Genomic DNA, 22,990 nt, shown 5'->3' with positions numbered 1-22,990 from the left:
TAGAAGTGAGAATTCTGTGTTGTTATTTGGAACAATTTAGCAAATCTGTGTCTGAAATAATTGCTCAGATATCCATGCAGGTATCCCAAAGATAAACTTGCAAATTAAATAGGACTAAAAAATAATATTTTTGTCTAACTTCAATTTGTCATCCAATACATACAGAGAAGAAAATCCTTTTTTTTTTGTTCCAAATAGTAGTTCTTCGTTGTATTTATGTAAAACCAACAAAGAAGCATTGATATAAAATAATCTATAACTGTAGCATCTCATATTGTCTGCTAGGCTGCTTTACTGCATGATACCGTGTGTGTTTACAGACTGTCTGCTGTCTAAATGCTTGCACATTTTATGGAACGGTGCAAACAACATAAGTGGAAAGGGTTTTTGGAGCATAGTGTGTAGATCAAGGAGCATCCTACGTGAAAGTGGGTTGTGGCAACAACTATGAACATTTGCCGTAATGAACTCCTTAATTAGTTCAGCGAATTTAGCCAGTGCAGGCAGTAAATTTGTGGTTTCATAGTACGGCTAAAATTTTTGTCTGGCATTTGGAAATGTAAAGCAGCTGTAAGGTAATGGACATTCAGGCCCCTGACATGTCATTGGGTGAGCCCAGAAACAGTTTGGTTTTTACACAGCTTGTAAAGATCTTTGACTGTTGGGGTTTTTTAGTAGAGCAAAACACTATTTAAAAGCTTGTAAGGTAATCGCTCTAGGGAAATGTTCAGATGTACAAATTTACCTATGCAATTTCTATTGGAAGTAAATGGGTGTTCAACAGCATTTGTGCCTTTGAAAAGTTTCCCATTGGGAGATGATGTCAATGCCTTTCCTTCTGCGTCTTTGTAAGAAAATCCAGAGTGTTCCAAAAGGATCTGGATTGCACATTTCTAATCAGAGAGGTGTGAATGAAAAATTATTTGTAACAAAGCATAAATGCAAAGTCATTTCAGAGAGGTTTGGATCCGTGTATCATGTAAGATCTATCTTAAGAGGTGACAGTTTACTGATACTGTTCTTCTTGCCTTTTTTCATCAGAATGTATGTACAGAATATGTAATTCCCTGAAAGATAATAATGAAATGCAGTGCTATTTTTGTACAACATATGCATAAAGGATCTACTTTTAAAACTATATCAACCTGCATACTATTTTTAGTTCTTCCAGAGAGTGATAAACGGTATGATTTGCATGTTTGCATGCAATATGTTAGCTACTATCCATGCCCAAGGGAAGAAATAGTTCCAGAGACGGATTAAGTACAGTCCAAGGATTCAGTCTTGCGATGACATCTGAGCAGATTCAGGGTCTTCCACAAGAGCTTCTTACAGGATAATAACATAAGAATATAAACAAAAGAGTTGGTTAAGGCGTAAGGGTAGAGAAAATGCAAAATGATATTTGAAAGATTTCTAAAGCCTTCAATTGTAGACATGTTGTTTATGTACTTAAAAAGCCTAAACAAAAATGAGTCAAAATTGAGGGGTTATGTTTTATCAGAACGCATGTTCAGTTTGAAATACCAAAATGCAACTTGAAAGGATTTAAGCTCAGCTGAAATCCATTGAAATGTGGAGTTTTGCACTTCATCTGTAATTTGCAAACTGAGATAAATTGATTCAGTCACAATATTTATTTCAAGTTCTGTCTTCTCTTTCTCTTGCATTAGGTTTACCTGTACAGTGCTGCCTTTCATGACCACTAACCCAAAGACATAATTTTGGTTTTTATAGGTTCTCAACCTAGTACAGTCCTATGTCACGCTGAGAGTCCCCTTGTACGTCTCGTATGTTTTCCACTCTCCGGTGGGTGTAGGAGGCTGGCAGCATTTCGACCTACAGTCGGAGCTCCGGCTGACTTTTGTGTATGACACTGCCATCCTGTGGAAGGATGGGATCGGTAGCCCGCCTGAAGCAGAGCTGCAAGGTGAGTGTTTGATTTCTTTGCATCGAACTCATGTTCTCTTACTAAGAGTATAATAATATACACAGTGGATAATTTTTAAATCATTCTAATACTAAAAAAACCCAAACCTGTATATCATTTATTATCGGTTACAAATAACCTGTCATTTCCTAGCACTCACAGCTCTCTGCTGGCGTGTTCATGAAATCCGTGTAAAGTTGACATCAGTTCTTTTATTGCAAAGAAAGGTAACTGTTACCTTATGTTTGAAGTACATGTGCAAAATTTAGCACGTTTATTTCTACTCAGGTAAAAATGACTTCAAGGTTCACTATGTATTCATCTTCTGTTACCACACAAGATACTTGCACTTCAATGAAAAAAAAAAATTGAAACTTTTCTGCAATATTGTTTTTTTCTGGCCATGAATGTACAGTTTCAGAAACTTTTGATATTTTGAAAACATTAATTGTGAAACATTCAAAAGATACAGAAATATATAATGGGTATAATAGTCTGTGCTATGTGTTAGAGTAGTAAACTGTAAAACATTCTTTAAATGTGATTGATACTGTCAATAAATGTTTATAACTATAATTAGTCAACAAATCAAACTCTATCATTACAGAATTTATCTTGGCAAAAAGTTAAATTATTTTTTAAAAAATCGTGACATGAAGGTGTCTGTGAAAGATTAAAATGTATAGTTACACCTATATGCTGCTTTGTTCTATTTATGCAAATTTACTTAGTATTTCCCAGCATTAAACTTCAGGTGTTCCATGTCTGTCTCAACCTAAGGTAGAATACAGGCACCAGCTATAATTATGTATAAACACATGTCAATCTTAGGACTCCAGTGAACATAAAACCATTTTTGGTTTCTGCAGACTCTGTATGTGAACTACAGAAGTCATTGCTGTGCAATTCCTGTCCTCATGTTAAAGGCAGGAAATGAGGAGTGGCAGGGGGAATCTACAGTGCATCAACAATGAAGCACATGTCATGCCATGCCTAAAGAATAAGCCACAGGCCACAAATCATATGATGTACTAGTCACTGTATAACAACTAGATCTAATCCTCAGTCTCAGCAGTGACGTGGCACGTCTATGGCACCATTTCCCTGTTGTTGATGCTTTAATGTTTTATTTCTCTGTTTAAGAAGCTGATGGCCAGGTCTTTGGAGATACTTAACACTGGCAGGTCCCTTTCAAAACAGCCAGCACAAAACACATGATAAACACAGTGAGGTAGTGGAGGGTAGAGCCCCAACCTATCCCGATCTGATCTGGGCAGTATTTTCTCACATTGTGCCTTGCACAATGAGCAGCTGTTTTTCTGAGCAGGGAGGGATTAACTAGTTCCCAGTTTATTTCCATACCTCCAGATACATATAATTGTTCTACGCAAATTCAACATAGAACTGTAAAGCCGTCAAGGTCTTCTAATGCCATAATTCATGCACACATATATATGTATTTCTAATGTACCAATAAATGTGATACAAATGTGATAAAAATGTGGTACAAATACAGGTGATTTTGTACAGGTGGTATACATTCCCATTCTGACACGTTCATGAAGGAACATTTCTGTTTCCTTCTTGCCCCTGGCAGGCAGAATGGTGGCACATCACCGGCTCTCTGTAAGGGAGCACTGAAGGAAACACTTGAACTGTGAAGCTTTGCAGAGCTCTAGAGAAAAAGGGACTTGGCTGCAAGCTACGGCAAGAAACCATTTCTGACATATACACAAGACCTTGTAACCTGAAATTAGGAAACATTAGGCCTGTGTTTTGGGCCAGATTCGTGCCAGAAATCAACAGCAATGCAAAGCCTGTCAGAATGAGTTTCACAGATTCAAGCACCCACAAGCGGGTTGCCGTGGCAGCCACAACCAACTGCTACAACTAAATGCTGGTGGGTGCTGCCTTGGGACGATGGATAGGGAGGCACTGGAAAAGTGTCTCCGAACCAGCTTTCATCAGTAGGGTCAGCTTGAGTACCGGTGAAAACAAAAGTATCCTTCCTTCTACAGACCCACCTGGCAGCTGACCATGCTGTTGCCTGAACACAAGCATGGCCTGTGCTGTGGACTTTCCTCATTTTAGTAGAGTGGCTGTGTGGGTCCATGATAACTTGTAAAGCCATGACTTCGCTGGGAAGTTCTGTATGTGCTTTGGAAAGCTGAAGCATTGTGAAAACTCTAGGCCCCACTGTGTAAACTGTTGTTTGAGAAGAATCTCAAGTCAACCCAAAAGGTTCCAGCAGGCCCTCTCCCAGACAGCTGACATGACAAGGGGAAATGAGAGAGGGATTAGTGTTTTGTAGGAGTGTGATTTATTTGTCATCTGCAAGTGGAATAAACTTTGTGAATTGGCTTCTGCTGCCAGGTTCCCTGTACCCAACCAGCATGCGTATTAGTGAAGACGGGCGATTGGTTGTCAACTTCAAGACTGAAGCCCGGTTTCATGGTGTCTTTGTGATGTCCCATCCTGGTAAGTTTAATCTACACTTTATCAGTACTATAAAAACAAAGACATCCCTCCAAAACTTCATACTGTTCTTTTTTCTTATTTCTGCTACTGATATCTGATATTTTGCTGTACTGTGCTCTTCAGATAAGGATTTTTCATCTACTTGGGATTTTTTTGTCATTGATGACTGTATTCAGATTGTCAAACAATGAAATATGGATGAATCTGAGGGAAAGCAGATAGTTCCCCTTGATCAAGAGCCTCATTTATGAAAGATGAAGAACTAGGGATCTATAAATATATGTTTTTAATCCAAAAGCTATGATTAGCTATTTACTTATGTTGCCCTAGGAACTTACATAGCGTTAACATTTCTTGTCTAACTTGAAGACTTCCTAGGTTATTTAGACCTTTTTCAGAGAGTAAGTAAAGGTCTTCTATGAGCATCGTATCACTCTGTTAATAAAACATTCTCACTGCCATTCAATTAGTCATTGCTAAGGACGTGATCCTGCAATTTAATCTGTTTAAACCCCACTGCCTTTGTTCAGAATAATCACAGGTGTAAGACTGTCTACAGACATAAATCTGAGCATGAATGCCAGCCATGGAAAAGATTATCTAGCTAAATTAAATCTGATGAACAATAATGAAAAGGGAAAAAAAAAATTAAGAAATCTTTTTTAGTTTAAATCAGTTTTATTAACCTGTAAAACTCCTTCATAGTGCTTCTGCTTTTTCTCAGCAGTTCCTCTAGCATGTTAAGTTGTGCACATCATGCAGAGCCGAAAGAGTTACACTGCTAAGAGAAGTTATTTTGTGTTCCCTGGGCTGACATTCCAAGTTTAAAACAGGAGGGATTATAGATCTTTGCCATTCCACTCTCACTGTTTTGCCTGTCTGTTAAATTTAATCTTCATACAGTTCTGGTTGTGTAGCCCAAAAGCAACTGTTTAATAGACACTTGAACAAGAATCAAGGGGGCCCAGCTGTGTTGACTGTAATTGGTTTTGTTAGTTTCAGTTAATAAAACCCAGTGCACTGTAAAGGTATTAACATCAACCATGGCATCATGGTTTATGAATTATTGTGAAAGTTTTTCAGGCTCTGAGAGCTCACAGTGAAATACTAAAGGTGACAAATCTGTCTCTTGGCATGTTTCTAGCTTCATCTCTAACTTCCATGGTTATGTCAGCTGATCACCCGAGCCTGACGTTTAGTCTCAGCCTTATCCGAAGTGAGCCAACGTACAACCAGCCAGTACAGCAGTGGAGCTTTGTTTCAGATTTTGCGGTAAAACCCCAGCCTTCACTGTGTCTTCTCTTGCCCTAGCCTGGTAGTTAGGATGTTGATGGAACAGCTCACTCTCTCTCTTTTCAGGTTCGAGACTATTCTGGAACATACACTGTGAAGCTGATAGCTTGTACCACTGCTCCACATCAGGAGTACAGCCTACCAGTGGTCTGCAATCCTAGAGAGCCGATCACATTTGATCTGGATATACGATTCCAGCAGGTAACACCCCAGTGATACCTTCATCATGTTTCCTTTCTATTTTGATTCCCAAATTGCCTTTTTTGGTCTTGTAATGGTGGTGATAGAAACTGAATTTACTTGCTTATCAACAAACCAATTTCTAAATTGGTTGGACAGCACACACTCCTCTCCTGCTATTTAACCAGTTTTACCCAACTGGGAGCACAAGTATTTTTTGTCCTCAATGCATGGCTGATCTTTCATAGCCGGTAGGAAGCTCATTGAGATTGGTTTGGGTGATAGATACTGTGATATGAGCTAACCTTTGGGAATTCTTTACCTCTCTGTTGGCTTTGGCACGAATTAGTTTTATCGGATAATTAGGAAAATATAAACCTATTATCAGAAGGTTTTCATCTGACACAAAAATCAGAGCTAGGTCTCTGGCATAAAAAGTGGGACCTCCAGAGGAAGATTCATTCAGTCCTAAGGTAGGACTTCCTTCACTGACTATAGAGGAAGTGTAGATTGCCAACACTGGTAAAATGCTTAGCTTTAAAGACTCACGAGAGTGACTGAGAGAAATCCCACCCATAGTGATATGGAACATACGGTAATGTGGGAACAGGCAAAGTGCATACCTTTCACAAAGCCCAGCTGTAAAGCTCTGTTGCTGGGAACAAAATATGGAGAAATGGACTCTGCTGTAGAAAGCATTGATTAAAAAATATCTGGGGGTCATGTTGCGTAGTTAACAGAACATAAACTGCTAGTTTTCAGTGTTACCAACTGAGCTAGTGTCACCTTGGGATGCGTAAGGAGGAAGTTTTATCATTTCTGGTATTTGAAGCCAATACCATTAACACTGGAACAGTGTAGCTGTGGTTTCATGCTCATTAATAGTACAGATGTATGCTATTAATCATCTTACAGTATAAATCCGATCCGGATCAGTCAGGGATACACAATTATTGAATTAGCCGGAGTACACGAGGGAATGTATGCAGTCTTTATGCTTTGATTTGGTGTTGTGCCAGCTATGGGAGAACGGATGATTCCTGATATGGCATTAAGTGAGTCCTGGCAAAGCAAAGAGATGATACATGAACTGACGTGAAACCAGCCTTCTCAGAGTTAACCCAGCAAAACAGTTTTTAAAAGTTTGAATGGAGGGAGGTAGGGGGAGTTTATGCAAGTTCAGCACTTTGGCTTTTGTCTGGCATTTCTAATCTTCTAGGAGCTCTAAAGCAATTCACAGCAATGCTGAACCACAGCTTGTGTCTGGTCCTAATATGAACGAGAAGATGTTGATAATTTGAAGAAAATTCAAAAGACCTGCAAAAATCATTGCAAAATGGGCAAAGTAGCCTGGGGAGAGACCTAACTCCTGGAAGGAATGTATGACTAAGAACTATGACTAAGACTAAGAACTGCCTTGGAAAAAATAAATGGATACTATAGGGGTCATTATACCAGATAAAGCTTTAATAATACAGTATATGGAAGTTTCAGGTACATCAATTCAAAATAGAGATAAGGTGCAAAATTGCAACAGTATCATAATCACCAAGGACTGTGGCCAATCAGTCCCCCATCCCCAGCAATTTTCAAACCAAGACCAGCTCTTTTTCGTGAGATACTCATAGTAAAAGGAATTGAGAAAATTCTGTGCACCATGATATTATTCCCTTTGATCACAGATTGAAATACTATGTGAACATAAAGAAGGTCCCAAAAAAGCAGCAGTTAGCAGCAGCACAGTAGCACAAATTCACTAGGCAGTATCTAGCACTTTACCTCTAAGATTTCTAGGCATCCTGCAAAACTGAAAGAGCATTAGTATCCATGTTGTAAATATAAGAAACAAAAGACAGAGAAGTGAGCATAAAAGGTCAGACTGTGACACTGGTCCTTAGACTAGGAAACACCTGATACCTTGCACAAGCCCACTGCATCCAGTTGTGGGGTCCCCAGTACAAAAAAGACATGGACCTGTTGGAGCAGGTCCAGAGGAGGGCGACAAAAATGGTCAGAGGGATGAAACACCTCTCCTTTGAAGACAGGCTGAGAGAGCTGGGGTTGTTCAGGCTGGAGAAGAGAAGGCTCCAGGGAGACTTTATTGCAGCCTCTCAATATATTAAGGGGGCTTATAAGAAAGACAGAGAGAGGCTTTTTACCGAGGCCAAGGTGACAGGTCAAGGGACAACTAGTAGAGGGTAGATTTAGATTGGACATAAGGAATACCTTTTTTAGGATGAGGGTGGTGAGACAGTGGAACAAGTTGCCTAGAAAAATTGTGGATGCCCCATCCCTGGAAGTGTTCAGGGCCGGGTTGGATGGGGCTTTGTGCAGCCTGATCTAGTGGAAGATGTCCATGTGCGTGGCAGGAGGTTGGGCTAGATGATCTTTAAAGGTCCCTCCAACCCAAACCTTTCTATGATTCTGCGAAGTCAGTGTGTCGAAGTGTCACATCTGGACCAAAATGACTTTGCCTGTAAAGTCTAATGGTGAAATGACGGGACAGGAGTTGTTTCTCCCAATTCTTAGTTTAGTGCCCCAGCTGCTGTGCTGAATTATCATCTTGGGCTTTTTAATATGAGGCTTTTCATTTTCTTGGAAACTTTTTTTTCTGATTTCCTTCACAATTGTTTTCACTGTTCATGAGTGAGGGCCCATTTTAAGAATCAAACATCAAAAAGACAATATATTTGGTATCTCCCCTCTGGTGATTTTTGTTCAACATTTCCTTCTTTAACATTTATCTGCCCATCTCCTTTTTCCTCTCTCTGTGGCCCCTGACAAGGGAGGCAGGTAGCCTGGAACAATAATGAGTATTGTATTACCACTATCTCACTCTGGGATTTCCTGTACATGAACAGCATTCAGCCTCCAAGCTCTGTTTTATCCCAGCGTTTTCAGTGTCTCCTTTCTTTAAATGTGCATGACTATTTCCTGAAAGAAGCACTTCCATAATCAGGTTACTTGCTGCCTTGGGATGGACCGGTCTCAAGAGCTCTCTGCTTCTTGAGGTACCAAGTATTTCATGGGCTTTGGTCCCACAGAGGTGAGGATGTCTACCATGAGTGATCTTCATTGTCCCCAAATCATCCATATGGGCATGGCAAATAGGCAGAATAAAGTGATCAACAAATAGTTGATGGGCATGGCAAATAGGCACAAAAAAATTGACAGTACTCTTCTCACCCAGCAGACCCTCACAGATAATTTTTCTAAGCACTCTGGTTTAAATTGCCTCAAATGAAGGTGAAAATAATTACATTTAAACTACTGTCATAAATTATAGCTATGGGTTAGCCACTGGCTGCACTGAGACTTACACATAGAACTGAAATAAAAACAGTAACTTAAAACAGGATGCCTAAGAGATGTATTCGCAGCTGTATGCATAGTACTTCCCCAGGCCGTTGCTCTGACCATTGTTGTACACTGTGTGGCTGACGTCCAGTGCCTGTAGCTGAGCACACACTTCTTGTTTCCTATTCAGTGGACATTTAGTCTGCCCAGGAAGAGCTTGATGACACCGTGTTTTATTCTCTTTCAGAACCACAGCTGGAAACCAGTTGTGTCAGTCAGGTATTTGAAGCTGTGGCACTGCAATCCAATAGCCTGAATCCCAGGCATTTAGAAAAAAGAATTCCGAAGAGAATGGAAATGATATTTTTAGTTATTATTTCTGTGAAAAGGCTATGGGAGTAGGGTTCCTCTTTCTAAAGGGTGGCAGTGGGTTTATAAAAATACTGCAGTTATACATTCTTTTTGCCAAATCCTGTTGCTTTGATAGTTTGGGGACTCTATTGTGAAAAGGGGATTTGAAGAATAAATGTGTCAGCTGTATAACTTGCAGCAGTAGTTTCTGTTGATATCGTTATATCTCATTCCATCAGCCCCTTGTCCATGAGCCAGCAAGAATGTTTTCTTTCCTGTTTTCCTCCCTTCCTTTCCACACGCATACACATATATATACATAAATATACGTATACACGTTAGCATTTTTTTATTTGTTTAGTGGCCTCTTCTTCTTTTATCTTTTTCTTTTTTGAATGTGTGCATCTTCTAGATTGTTTCCTCAGGTACACTGCATCTTTTTGAACTTTGTGCTCTTCCCAGTTCTTCTGTTCACTGTATTTTTTCCCCTTTCGTTATTCTATGTCCCTGTGTAGTTTGCCTTCCAACTGATGGCCCAATGAAACCTGCTGCTGATAGTATTGATTTATTTTATTCTTGTAATGTAATCAAGGAAGAACCATAGATAACTGTGTCAAATATATAAAGATAAATACTAGCATAAAAAGATGCTCAAATTGTTTGGTGCATTTTCACATGCGTGATCTGATGTCCTGCAGCACATCAGAAGAACTGATACTTGCAAATAAATCCTCAGCAATGTGTACTTTCAAATAATTGGCAGAGGATCAGAAGCAGAGGTGGGACGTGCGTGTAAGAATGAAAATGGGATAAAGAAAACAGACTGTGGTGAGTCAGAGGGAGCCAAGTTATTGAGGGAAGTATTTTCCTCACGTTACCCCCACACGTGCCTTGGGCACCTTCTTGGCTGGGATTTGGAAAAATGTGGTGGGAAGAAGCTAACTGAGAATCCTGTCAGATATCACAGAGGCAGATAAGCCAGAGGTTGTTTGTGTGTAAAATATATAGCAAGATATGTCTACTACAAAGAAATCTTTTTGGTTAAACTGTATTATTGCATGTAGATGTGTGGAGCTGATAAATAATGTACCTTGGGAGAAGATCGTGCTGTCTTTTAGGAGTCATTAAAGAATGCTTGTTGAAGAGCCTTAATGCTGTTGTGTTTTAGGTCAGTGACCCAGTGGCTGCTGAGTTCAGCTTGAACACCCAGATGTTCCTGCTCTCCAAAAAGACACTGTGGCTATCCGATGGCTCAATGGGCTTTGGGCAAGAAAGTGATGTTGCTTTCTCAGAAGGTATTATTGTACACAGATCATGCACGTTCAATATATGTTCCACGCTATGAGGATCAGTCAAAACAAGAGAGGAGTGAGGGTTTGGACTTGTTGCTTGTGTTCTTTTGCCTTTGCCTTTCCTACCTGGCAGTTTACATCAGAGCTGTTGTCCAATGTGCACAGAAAGTATTGTGCCTGGGGGTTACAGTACTGGTGCCATTTCTCATAAGCTGAGCACTTTATAAACATTGGCTGATATTAAGAACATTCCCAGTTGATAAGTGAGTATTACAGAGTTTTTGTTGTGGGTGAGTGTACTGGGTCTGGCTGGGATGGAGTTAACTCTCTTAATAGCAGCCGCTATGGTGCTGTGCTTTGCATCTGTGGCTAAAACGCTGTTGATATCATGCCAATGTTTTGGCTATTGCTGAGCAGTGCTTGCACAGCAGCAAGGCTTCCTCCGTTCCCCCGCCTTCCACCGAGTAGGCCGGGGGTGGGAAGATTGATTCCATTGATACATCTGCCAGTGGACCTAAGCAGTCGCTTCATTCCTCTGCTTTCATCATGTGCCTCTTTTACCTATTTATTGGGGTGCCCGTACCTTGAATACATGACTGCCTTTTGAGACATATTTGCAGCCTCTCGAACAGCAGGTGCCTGTTCTCTCTCTCTCAAAGTCTGCAATTGCTACAAATTGATGTAGAAGCAACACGACATTTCTCCTTTCCTTCTTCAGATTCTGGACCTTCCTAACCACTTTCTGTCATATGTATCTGACCACTGCACATAGTATACTTTTCTTGCGTGCATAGCAATGGCCCAGGTTATTTGTACAGGCCTGGCATTTCTTATCTTAAACATTATCAGACAGCTGAAATGCAATTACGCTGTAGGGAGCCAAGTCTCAGAAAATGTCTCTGTGACTTTTCATAATGTTCATTCCACTGGTACAGTATGCCAGTCTGACCAAGTATAACCCTTATGCAGCCTGAACAGGATTCTACTGACAAAAAACACATCTTTTTAAGAAAGTGCATTGTCAGGAGGCCAAAACCTACACCCTGGTCTGGTGTACGGGATTACATTGGAACAGGCTGCCCAGGGAAGTGCTGGAATCACCATCCCTGGAGGTATTTAAAAGATGGGTAGACATGGTGCTTAGGGACCTGGTTTAGTGGTGGTTTTGTCAGAGCTAAGTTAATGGCTGGACTCTATATCTTAAAGGTCCTTTCAAACCCAGACAATTCTGTGATTCTATGATAAAGTTTCTTTAACTCACTTTTTGAATGAAGAGCCCAGTATAGCCCAGAATTTAAAGCAGCCCCTGAACTGTTTCAGGTTATAGCAGCAGCAAATGGCCTCCTACTGCTATTGTGTAAACCGCAGTGCACAGAAGAGTGTCCGCTCTGCTTGTGGCCTTTGTCAACCCCCTATGGGGGAAGCTGGGTAGCAAGTGTTCCTCAAGTAGACTTTGGATATAACTATAGGCAGATTGAGAATCTTCAGCTCGGACCTTTAACACAACCAGAAACTGCAGTCACATTACACTGCACTGAGCTTCTTGACTGGGCTTATTAACTCAGCCCAGTACTGCGCTAAATGTTCCACTGCAATGGGACGTGAACTGTGTGCACTGTTTACAGGTGATATCATTTATGGTCGGGTGATGGTGGATCCAGTGCAGAATTTGGGTGATTCCTTCTACTGTAGCATCGAGAAGGTTTTCCTGTGCACAGGAGCTGATGGATATGTACCCAAATATAATCCATCCAACACTGAATATGGGTGCCTTGCTGATTCTCCATCCCTTCTGTACAGATTTAAGATTGTGGTAAGTGTTCTAGTTCTGGGAGGAGGCACATATATATTTTTTATTTTTTCTCTAACTTATTTTTTATCCAAAACCAATTGTTCTTTAAAATGTTCTCGACAGCACCAGATTTTTGACTTGAGCTCCAGGCTAACATGAATTGATGAAGGCAGTATCTTACCTTTCTCCCTCCTGGTTCTATTCTTAATCTTTCTGGGGACTCTCATCATTTAGAGTTTGACGTAAGTTAGAATCCCAAGATAGCTTTTTCTCTGCATCGTCTATATCCATTAACAATAAAGGGAGTCTTAGGAGACAAGCAAGTTAAGGACTGGAATTTGTATGATCTTAAGCCATCCAAAATTTAGTGTATAATGTAAAGTTAGTCATCCAGTTAGTTGCCTCTGTAGTCAATAAAGAGAGATACCTCTAAAGCTGTCATAGAATATCCAAGATTATTTCCCTTCTGAAAATAATTATAGAGTAAGCCTAGATGACTACTGACCCGATGCCCAACTTCTAGAGAGTTAACTTTAAATAAGGTAGTTAATTATCTAAACTAATCTATATGAATGTCTGTTAATAGAAATGAAAGGTAGCCTCATTAAACTGGGAAACAGGCTCCTTACTTTTATTTCAGAATGCGTTTATGTATCTTTTTTGTTTTAGAAAAGTAGCTGTAGTTTTTCTCTAGTGTTTCCACATTGTATTTCAATAAAAAAGTCTTCAGGCATGAGATTAAATAGAAGTTAGTACAAGTCAGATGTCACCACAATTGCTTCTCATGTCTTTTCTTTTGGTATTACACTGGACTGCATAAAATAGCATATGTAAATTACACAATTTATACATTTCCTATAAATATTAGAACTGTTTTTCCTAGAATAAATGAGTCTGTGTTTTAAAAACTTTTTTTTCTCCTGTGTGACCATGTAGGACAAAGCTCAGCCGGAGACGCAAGCCACAAGCTTTGGAAGTGTGCTTTTTAATGCAAAACTTGCAATAGATGATCCTGAAGCAATTCCATTAGTTAAACAGCCAGGTTCTGATGGGTTTAAAGTAGACTCAACTCCTCTATTTCAGGTATGATTTCTGTAGCTCATTAGCAAGAATACTGAACCAAGAAAGAAACACTTGCACAAGAAGTGCAGTTAACAGAAAGTCATATTGAAGCCAGTAGAAGGATTTATTCTGATTTCAGTGACAGTCAAACAGGATTATAAATGCTTAAAAATGTCTAGATTTAAAATATGGAGCACTTATTAAAAGATACTTGTGGGGTTACTATGTGTTTCTCTTGCCTAATTCTATAGTCTAACCAGAAATTATACAAATTACTGTTATGCATTTCTTCTAAGAACTTGTTAAGTTTCTTGTTACATGGTATTGTTTTATGGCCTGTCAAAGACAAAAAATAAATGCATCATAAGCATTTATAGTGAACTTCATCAAAATCTAATTGATAATAAGCGTTTTCTGTGCAAGTCTCTCCTCACAGACTAGCACATTATGAAATACCTAAGCACTGGAAAGCCTAGAAATTAACATCTGAAGGGTGCAACTGGTCCTTAACTTAATATAATCCTTCAGCTGTGTGCATTGATCCCTTTGATCTATATAACCCAGCCAGGAGTTCTCTTTTGAGTATTTGCAAAACTGCATGCAAAACCTCAAGTGTATAAATTAGTAGAAAAAATATTGAGGAGACTTTAATCTTACTCCTGGCCCCTTCAGTATTAAGGGTCCCATTGTAGCCAATGGAATATTTAAGAGAATAGCCTACTTATCAGCATAAAAAGGGTTTCATCATCTCTCCCCACGAAAATGAAATCTCATTTTTGAGATAAAGAATCCGTTTCCAATAATGCAGTAATTTTTTGTCCCTATTCTGTCAAAAGAATGAAAATATGAAGCAATAGTATGTCCTGAGAAAGACTTAGAAAAACAAGAGTGAGATGGAAAATGTGTTATTTCTCACAATAACAGAACTTGGATGCAACCACTGAAATTATCAGCCAGTAGCTTTAAGAAAGTATTCAGGCAATCCTACCAGACCTTGTGGAGTCCAAATTTATTATGTATCCAGGAAAGACAAGACAAATTCAGAGAAGATAGCATCATCTCAAGCAAACTGCAGGGGATCATGGAATCACAGAATGGATGAGGTTGTCAGAACCTCTGGAGACTGTCTATTCCAACCCCCTGCTCAGAGCAGGGTCACATAGAGCAGGTTGACACAGACTGTGTCCAGTTAGATTTTGAATATCTCCAGTGGTCGAGATTCCACAGCCACACTTTTCCGATGTTCAGTCATCCTCACAGTTCAAAATTCTTTTCTTGTGTTAAGATGGAAAGAAAGCCACAGCCAGGGCCTAGTAAGCTGTCAAGTTGGTCCTGCAAGGTCCTCTACTGCCTCCTGTCTACAGCTGAGATTCTTTGTATGGCCATTGGTGCTAACAGTACCAAAAAAATGCTAAGGTCATGCTTCTTCATCTGCACCTGATAGCCATAGAGTCTGGCCATGGAGAAGAATAGAGACTACCCCCTCTTAAAATTTTGGCAGAAAACAAGACTCCTCTGTGGCACATTGGCACATAGTGGGGGTTATCTGTGCATCATTTTGAAAATACTTGTCCAGGCAATCAATTCAGAACAGTGATTGGTTTCCTCTGTGTGTAGTGCTCTCCAGATTGTGTGCCTGTGTGTTTAAATACAAAACAATTGTGTCTTTCTAGGTGTCTTTGGGTAGGGAGTGGTATGTCCATACAATCTACACTGTACGTTCAAAAGAGAATGCTAATCGTGGAATCGGCAAAAGAAGCGTGGAGCACCAGTACCACTCACTCTCTAGTGGTGGGAGCTCAGGAGCATCCGCACAGAGACGTCAGAAGAGGGGAGCTGAGCAGGCCCCAGAACTTGCAAAAGACATTGGAGTGGAAAACAACCGAGGAACAAACATACAGCACATAGCACTAGATCGCGCCAGCAAGAAACAGGTTCCCCAAAGAGAGGTTGCAGTCAATGGCGTTCTCCCCAGGGAACTGAACAACCAAAGTGCAGGGGTCAGCATAGTCACAGTCATTGGTGGAGCTGCTGCCGTTTTCCTTGCCATCTGCTTAATTGCAATCATCATTTTGCTGCTAAAACGGAAACGAAATTCTGAGAAGAAGGAAACCACGAAGGAGTCGGGGAGCAATGAACCAATGATGCTACCGTATAATTACACCAGCGACAGCTCGGAGGTTTGATTCCGAGACCTCAGGATTCAAGCCAGAGTCTCCAGAGTGCCTAAAAAAAAAAAACTTGAACTGCACTTTGTTTGCAGCAGATCATGGTGACTCATGAGGAATAAAAGGTTCATATGCTTCTAGGTGTACTTGAAATTTTTTACCCTGAACTCCTGCTGCCATTATCAACAGTAGAAGAGTCCATATCGAATCTCCCACTTTGCACGACAGGTAATCCTGGCGTCCGGATATCATGCACTAAGCTTAAGCAGCAATTCAAGGAACTGCATTGTAAGGGAGAGGTTTTTGTTTTGTTTTTGTATTTTCTGACGTTTAAAAATGTAGAAGAAACTATCCAAAGGTGCTATATATCCCGTCTGCAATAAGAAAGGAAATCTGTTTCTTCGGAAACACAGAATACTTGAGAGGAGGAATTCTTACACTCTTCAGTTAAATGTTGTACTGTTTTTCACAAAGAACTCAGTGTCTGCAATTAGTCCGAAAGGTGATGAAGTGCCTCGGGCATGAATCCTCCCTCCTATAAGCTTTTGACTTCACTTAGCTATACCAGTGATTTATTTTTTATTTTTTTTACTTATGTGTAACTGAAGTTTTTCAAAAGACAGCTAGATTAGCCAGCATAACATTATAATCAGTTGCATGTCACAGGATGCAATACATACTTTTTATTCAGCTATTTAATCTGAGAATTTTTTTCCTTATTTATGATTTTATAAAGCCAAAGAATACAACAAATCCAGAAAGAATTTTGTTTTTCACTGGAACTGGATGCTTATGTCCTCTTAAGTTTATAATGGATCATGGAAGTGTTGTAAGGTAAATTATATTTGTTAGTGCGTATCCACTGCTGGGAAATGCAAGCATTAGTATTTCAGTACCTAGAGTTAGATTCAAAATGCAGAGGACAAGGTTCTGCCTGAACTGAGCCGAGGAATCACGATACTGAATCCAGCGTGTGATTGTCAGTTGCCATATTAAATGGCAAGAAGGTGAAGAAAAAATTAACATTTGATTGAATCAAGTAGCATTTATTACTGTATAATCATAGCACATCTTGACAAACGTGCTGGGTCATCGTTGGGCATTTTTTAACAAGTGACTACTTTTGCAAGAGTAATTCTAATTTTCTGTCAGTGTTCTCGGTTTAGGTAACGTGACAGCATGATGTTCCACGGAAGTTTGGATCAGCAGTGTCCCATGTCAGTTCTTATCCAGACGGGACCTGTTCTTTCCCAAAGATATCCTGCCAAATGCTTGGCCATGAAACATACGTTAACCTTCAGGACAGATTGTGCCATTTGTCACGCTAGCGTTATACACCAATAAGTCATTTCAAGTCAACGGAGTTAAACTATATAAACTATATAAAATCTGAATCAGGCTGTTGAGGCTGTTGCGAAAATACCTGTTCCCTTCCACCATCTGGTGGTGGTGGGTGCGGGCAGCCCCCAAACTATCTTCAGCTGCAACACACTTGGCATTTGGTATTCTGGGGACCACGCTGCCGAGATCTGAGTTAGCGGAACAGGATCTGTCTTGAAAGCAGCCTGGCTGCAAGCACACAATGCTGCTTCTCAACTAAAAAATGTACCCAAAACGCTTCCTGACCTAGTAATTCTGCACAATCGTCCTCTGAGCCATAAAGACTCAGAAATGTTGAGGTCTACCAGCCTGGGAATATCTGTGTTACGATTCACGGTATGGTGTGAATATGCCCACAGAGGACTCACACTGATATCTCTTGCTCTGGATTTATGTTGTTATAACTTCACTGATTTAATGAGATTTCATTGGTTTTTCACCAAAAGAATCAGGTGAGAATCTGTCATACCTTTTCTAGGTTTTCTGAAGACTGTGATTCAGACTGTGTAATTGAAGGATGTTTGCAGCAACCTAAGGGTCAAACTCCATTACTAAAACCATGCAGTCATCTTTTATTTTAATTAATCTGAGTTCTAGCCTGAAACAATTATCCACAAGATGTGCCCAGCGCATTAGACCTTTTCCCTAGTCACCTGACATTAATTTACTCTTTTAATGAAGTTCCTGGTTTTGTGATCCATGTATTATGTGTGCAAGATTGATCAAAGACTTAACCCACAGATACTTTTCGTATTTCAGTTCACAACTAAGTTGCAAATGTAACCTAAGATCAAATTTGCCTTTGTGCCTCTATGTGAAATCGCTGTGATAATGAGAAATGCAGAATTTGTCTCCTAGAAACTGCATGTTTGGATAATAGCAGTCACAGATTCCACAGTAAAATGGGACACATGTAAATAATAGAACATTTTAATATTTATAAAATGCCTGTTTTGTATAAGCAGAGAAGATCTTTTTAAAGATATATATATAAAATACAGAAATTAGGTGTTTATCAGTAGAGCTATTTTTCTGCTTTTGAATTTTAACAGACTGAAATATCATTAAAGCTGCTTGCAGGCAAAATCTTTTTTTAATTATTACTTCTTTTTATAAAATCACATCAAAACCCATGTGTTCCACAAGCCAAATATTTAGCCCAGTAAACAACTTGATCTCTGCTTTGAATAGCGTCTGATTAAAACTCAAATGTTTAGGTCGATGGGGATTATCAGACTAGTGGTTTTCTAACAATATATAAAATAATAGTGCAAACTGGTGATAACAAAGGAAAACACAAAGCCAACACGGAAAAGCTGGACAAGCCTGAGTAAGATTCATGAGTCAGATTTCAAAGTCCTCTGCCTGGGAAAAAAAATCCCAGTGTTTTCAGTGAGGCCTGCCGGATTTGTCCCATTCTTAAGAAATTGGATTTCTTGCAATTCAGTGAACTATAAATACATCTGTGACAGCATGCCTTTTTTATTGTGGCTTCAAGGTTTTAGATTTCGGCAAGACTTTTTGGCGGCTTATTAACATTTTCCCTTCTACTTAGCAAGTGGCCTTGTTTGTACTAACCTGAATAAGTGCCTCATTCCCAATTATGTGCACAAATATGTTAATATTTATCTACCCATGCAATAAACTGAGTATATTTTATATATATATATTTAATCTATTTCCAGGTTATGTATTCAATCCTCTTTTCACTGGAGTTGCTTATTCTGCTGTCAGTAATACCATTTGTTAAACCCTTTATACAATAATTACTGTGTTTAAATCTGTTATCAAGCTGTCAAAAATCTTTTCCATGCATATTTATTTGGAACAATTTTTTGCTTATGTCTATGGCTGTGATATTTGGCATTTGTAACAAGAAGAAAAATAAAACTGCTTCTCGTTCGGTTACTGAACTAAAAATTGTGTATAAATATCACTCTGTGGAGAGGGGTCGGTAATGTTAAGTGTCAGTGTTAAGAAAAACTGATCTGCCAAATGGACGGAAGAATATAAACTTACTACTGTGTTTGCAATAAATCTCACTGCTTTGTTCCCGAAGTGATTGTCTTCTGGTCATGAAGTGGTCAGCTCAGGGGTTTTTTAATCATTGTGGTTGCACGCGTGGCTCAGAGAGGGATTTTTCTTTCAATTCCAGAACATCAAAAATCTCTAGATATCTACAAGTCCTCTGTAGGTTGGATTGCCGTGATCCTGGGTGCTGGCAGGGTTTATTGAACTATACTCATTGACAGGTGAAGGTGGGTCTGCAGCCGGCAGTTCTCTTGCTCCTGCAGCGCCGATGTTGCTGTCAGTTGTTTCTTGTGTCGGCTCGTTAGATTTCTTTCCCAGTGGCAAAAATATCAGGTTAGGAAATACGAGATGTAGACACTTAGGGTGAATCTGTTATATATACACTATGATGCAGGAAGAAAAGGCAGCTCTGAACCTTTCCCCTTCCACCCCACCCTTTCTAAACTGGCCAGCACCGACCTCTGATTTCTCTGTGAATTTAAGTGTCCACCCACCTCCTTCGCTGTCAGAAAGGTAATACTTCATGCCTAGTTACACAAGTAACACACACAGTATATTTACTAAGTGCTGTAAGGAGGGATAAACTAGCAAGGCAGGGATTCCTGCATTGCTACGTCTGTTACCGCCTGCTACCTAAACTTGCTCCTGGGGATTATACCCTTAGCAGTTCCTCAGACTGAGCTGAGCCATCCAATGTCATATCTATGAGCTCTGTGTTGTGATTTCTGCCAGGGCAAATCAGATTGGAAGGGTTTCTGCCCTGCTCTGCTATAAATAGCTATATATGATGTAAATGAATAAATACTCTGGTCACAGGACTATAGCACCATCAATAAATCAAAGGGCACTAATTTCCCACTCCGAGATGGACCACAGTGGCCAAATCATAGAATCATAGAATGGTTCGGGTTGGAAGGGACCTTAAAGATCATCTAGTTCCAACCCCCCTGCCATGGGCAGGGACACCTCCCACTAGACCAGGCTGCTCAAAGCCTCATCCAGCCTGGCCTTGAACACTTCCAGGGATGGGGCATCCACAGCTTCCCTGGGCAACCTGTTCCAGTGTCTCACCACCCTCACAGTAAAGAATTTCTTCCTAATATCCAATCTGGATCTACCCTCCTTCAGTTTGAAACTATTACCCCGCATCCTATCACTACACTCCCTGATAAAGAATCCCTCCCCATCTCTCCTGTAAGCCCCCTCTAGGTAGTGGAAGGCTGCTATAATGTCCACATTTGTTTTGGCACTTAGTAGAATTCTGATACTACTAAGGTGACTTGGACACCAGCGGGTCCAGGATGACTTTCTCTTCACAGCCCAAGCATGGTTACCTTTCAGCATTTATAGGAGTCAGGGGTTTTTAATGCATCCTCACTGTCTTTTGAAAGACTCAGCTCCTACCCTGAAAGAATTCTGCTCCCACCACAGAGTGCTTTAGCTTTGAAAGCTGTTCAGTAAATTACTCTCAAGTGATTGGCTGTTTGAGTTTTGGTTTTCTTATTATTTGTCTCAAGACATGATCCATTCAGAATTTACCTTGCACTGCTGTTGCTTTGTTAATTAACTTTGACTTCCAGTAAAAATGAAGGGAACAGCTGGAAGATGCTTAAAGGATGCATCTGTTTCATTTCATGGCCAATGCTGAAGTGTGCGCTGGATTCCTGCTGTCTCCTCTTACTTGCATTTTCATGATGCGTGTTTTCCCGAGTGTAACTTTACATGTAAAGCACGAATCTGCAGCTGCACTAGTTGAAGTGCTCCAGGTAAACTGGTGCAACTGGAAGATCAGGTGTAACAATTGTCGTCTGTAGTGTCTTTTTGACCATTTTTGTAGCAAAACCTCTAACTCGGTTACCATGGAAGACAAGAGGAGGCATTCTGGATAAGTGCATGATGTATCCACCTCTTTAATAATAGAATTTCTGCTTTCCTCCCTCTTGCATTCACTTCCAAGGAAATACGTAATGGAACTAAATGAGACAGCAAATGACAAAAAGACTTGTAAAAGGTAAAGAATGTCTCCCCCATAAGTAGAGATTAGCTAGATAAGATTCTCTTCCACTCTTCACCCTCAGAAGGTAATACCCAAGGGAGAGTGTTATAGAGGTGCATTAAATCCTGAATGTTACAGAGACAGTGAGTAGGGAGCAATGATTCACTATTTCATGTAATATTTTAGAGAGGTTCCACCCCAAAAAATTTGCTGGCTACAAGGATGAAGCAAAGTAGGCAATACTTAGTCATACGACCCAAAATTAAAATTTCAAGACTCATTACTGAAAGAAGATGTGTATCCCAAACTAAAAAAGAAGTTAAATTAATGGAAGAAAAGTCCATTGACATCAGCTATTGTTTCAACAGCTAGTTCTGAAAGCCTGGACGAGAAAAAGTTGTGAGAATTCGGGAGAAGGATCAAGCTGTTTGTCTTCGCTTGCCTTTCTCTTCCCTCCAGCTCCACTACTGCACTGCCAGCGGTGGATCGCCCAACCCAGAAGAGCCACTCTCGTGCCCTAACAGTTGTACAATGAGCTGCCAGTTACACTCTTGGAATTGATAATATAAAGTACAAAACACATAAAGTGGTGGGTTTTTTTTCTTGGGGTAAGAGGCAGCGAAATTTCTAATTTGTCAGCACCCTGGGTCTCTGGCAGCTGGTTTACCTGCAGCTCACAGCTGCCTGGTGCTGCTGAGGATTGCTTAAAACGGTAGCCTGAGTCAATAGCCTTTTCCTGGCCCACACCCTGTGCAGGCAAGTGATCTGGACAGAATGAGGTAAAGCATCTGGAGAGGGGAAAGTGGGCACAGAGGTAAAAGATACTCTTGATTATTTTATTTACCTTATAAACATGCTCCATTTATTCTCTGCTGTTTTTAACAAAAAGTTAATATTTCTTGGGCTATCGAGTGTCTCTTTCACTGATGCATTTTTTTCTTATGTTTCTAATGGCACCAAAATGATCCTGGCAAGAAAGAAACATAAATACCAAATTCTTTAAGTACTAGTATCTCATGGGGATGTGGCTGGACTTCTCTTCCATTTCTTGGCGGGAGACTTGGATTTCAATACAGCCAGCTGCGCTGTGCCCCACAGGGACTGGTCCCCAGTATTGTCAAGTCTGTGAAACAGAGGCTGGAGTAGGATCTGGCTCTTCGTTCAGAACAACAGAAGCCTCTGTTTGTCTTTGGGGACAAAATGATGTTGATATATCAGGAGGCTGACTTCATACGAGGTGTCCTCCTATGCCCACATCTCATGGCAGCATCACACAACAGTGCCACAGACCGCCTGCCTCATCAGCCATGTGCCTTACACAGTCTCCCAGAGACAGGATTCCTGGCCTCCCATTGTCAGGGTCTTGAAACACCCTCTCCCAGTAGGAGGAAAGGAAAGATTTGTATCCACTCTCAAAGAGCATCAGCTGGAGAGAGATTTGTAATGGCTTCGTGGGCACCAGCAGCTGCCCATGCATCACACGTGCAGCAACTTTCATGTTCCCAGGACTTCGCAGAGGTGCCACATGATGCCCTCAATAATGCACCAGAGCGTGGAGTCCAGCAGAGGCATCCTCTGGGATCTTCTGTACCCCAGGAGGCTTCTTCCATCTCAGGTTGTAATGTCAACCACTAACTCACCATGCCACACAGGGGATGCGCTCATTTATGTCACGTCTTCCAAGACTTCAGAGGCAAAAGTCTCAGCAGACTGTGTTCACTTCACCTAAATGCCACTCAG

The 22,990-nt window shown here is 40.4% G+C and overlaps 1 protein-coding gene across 1 annotated transcript in view; it reads left to right on the top strand.

Annotated features, from left to right (window-relative positions):
* The window catches only part of FREM2 (FRAS1 related extracellular matrix 2), a 135,514-nt gene extending 119,535 nt beyond the window's left edge, over positions 1–15,979 (top strand). Inside the window, exons 17-24 of the mRNA XM_074566935.1 lie at positions 1,738–1,930; positions 4,304–4,408; positions 5,553–5,680; positions 5,768–5,902; positions 10,698–10,824; positions 12,447–12,634; positions 13,550–13,696; positions 15,349–15,979. Of these exons, the coding sequence (XP_074423036.1) occupies positions 1,738–1,930; positions 4,304–4,408; positions 5,553–5,680; positions 5,768–5,902; positions 10,698–10,824; positions 12,447–12,634; positions 13,550–13,696; positions 15,349–15,861 (1,536 nt within the window). The 3' untranslated portion in view covers positions 15,862–15,979. The remainder of the gene's footprint in view (positions 1–1,737; positions 1,931–4,303; positions 4,409–5,552; positions 5,681–5,767; positions 5,903–10,697; positions 10,825–12,446; positions 12,635–13,549; positions 13,697–15,348) is intronic.
* Positions 15,980–22,990: the final 7,011 nt, after the last annotated feature.

This window comes from Larus michahellis, chromosome 1 (genome assembly GCF_964199755.1).
Source record: "Larus michahellis chromosome 1, bLarMic1.1, whole genome shotgun sequence".
Classification (NCBI taxonomy): Eukaryota; Metazoa; Chordata; class Aves; order Charadriiformes; family Laridae; genus Larus; species Larus michahellis.
This window is presented reverse-complemented; position numbering and strand designations above follow the sequence as displayed.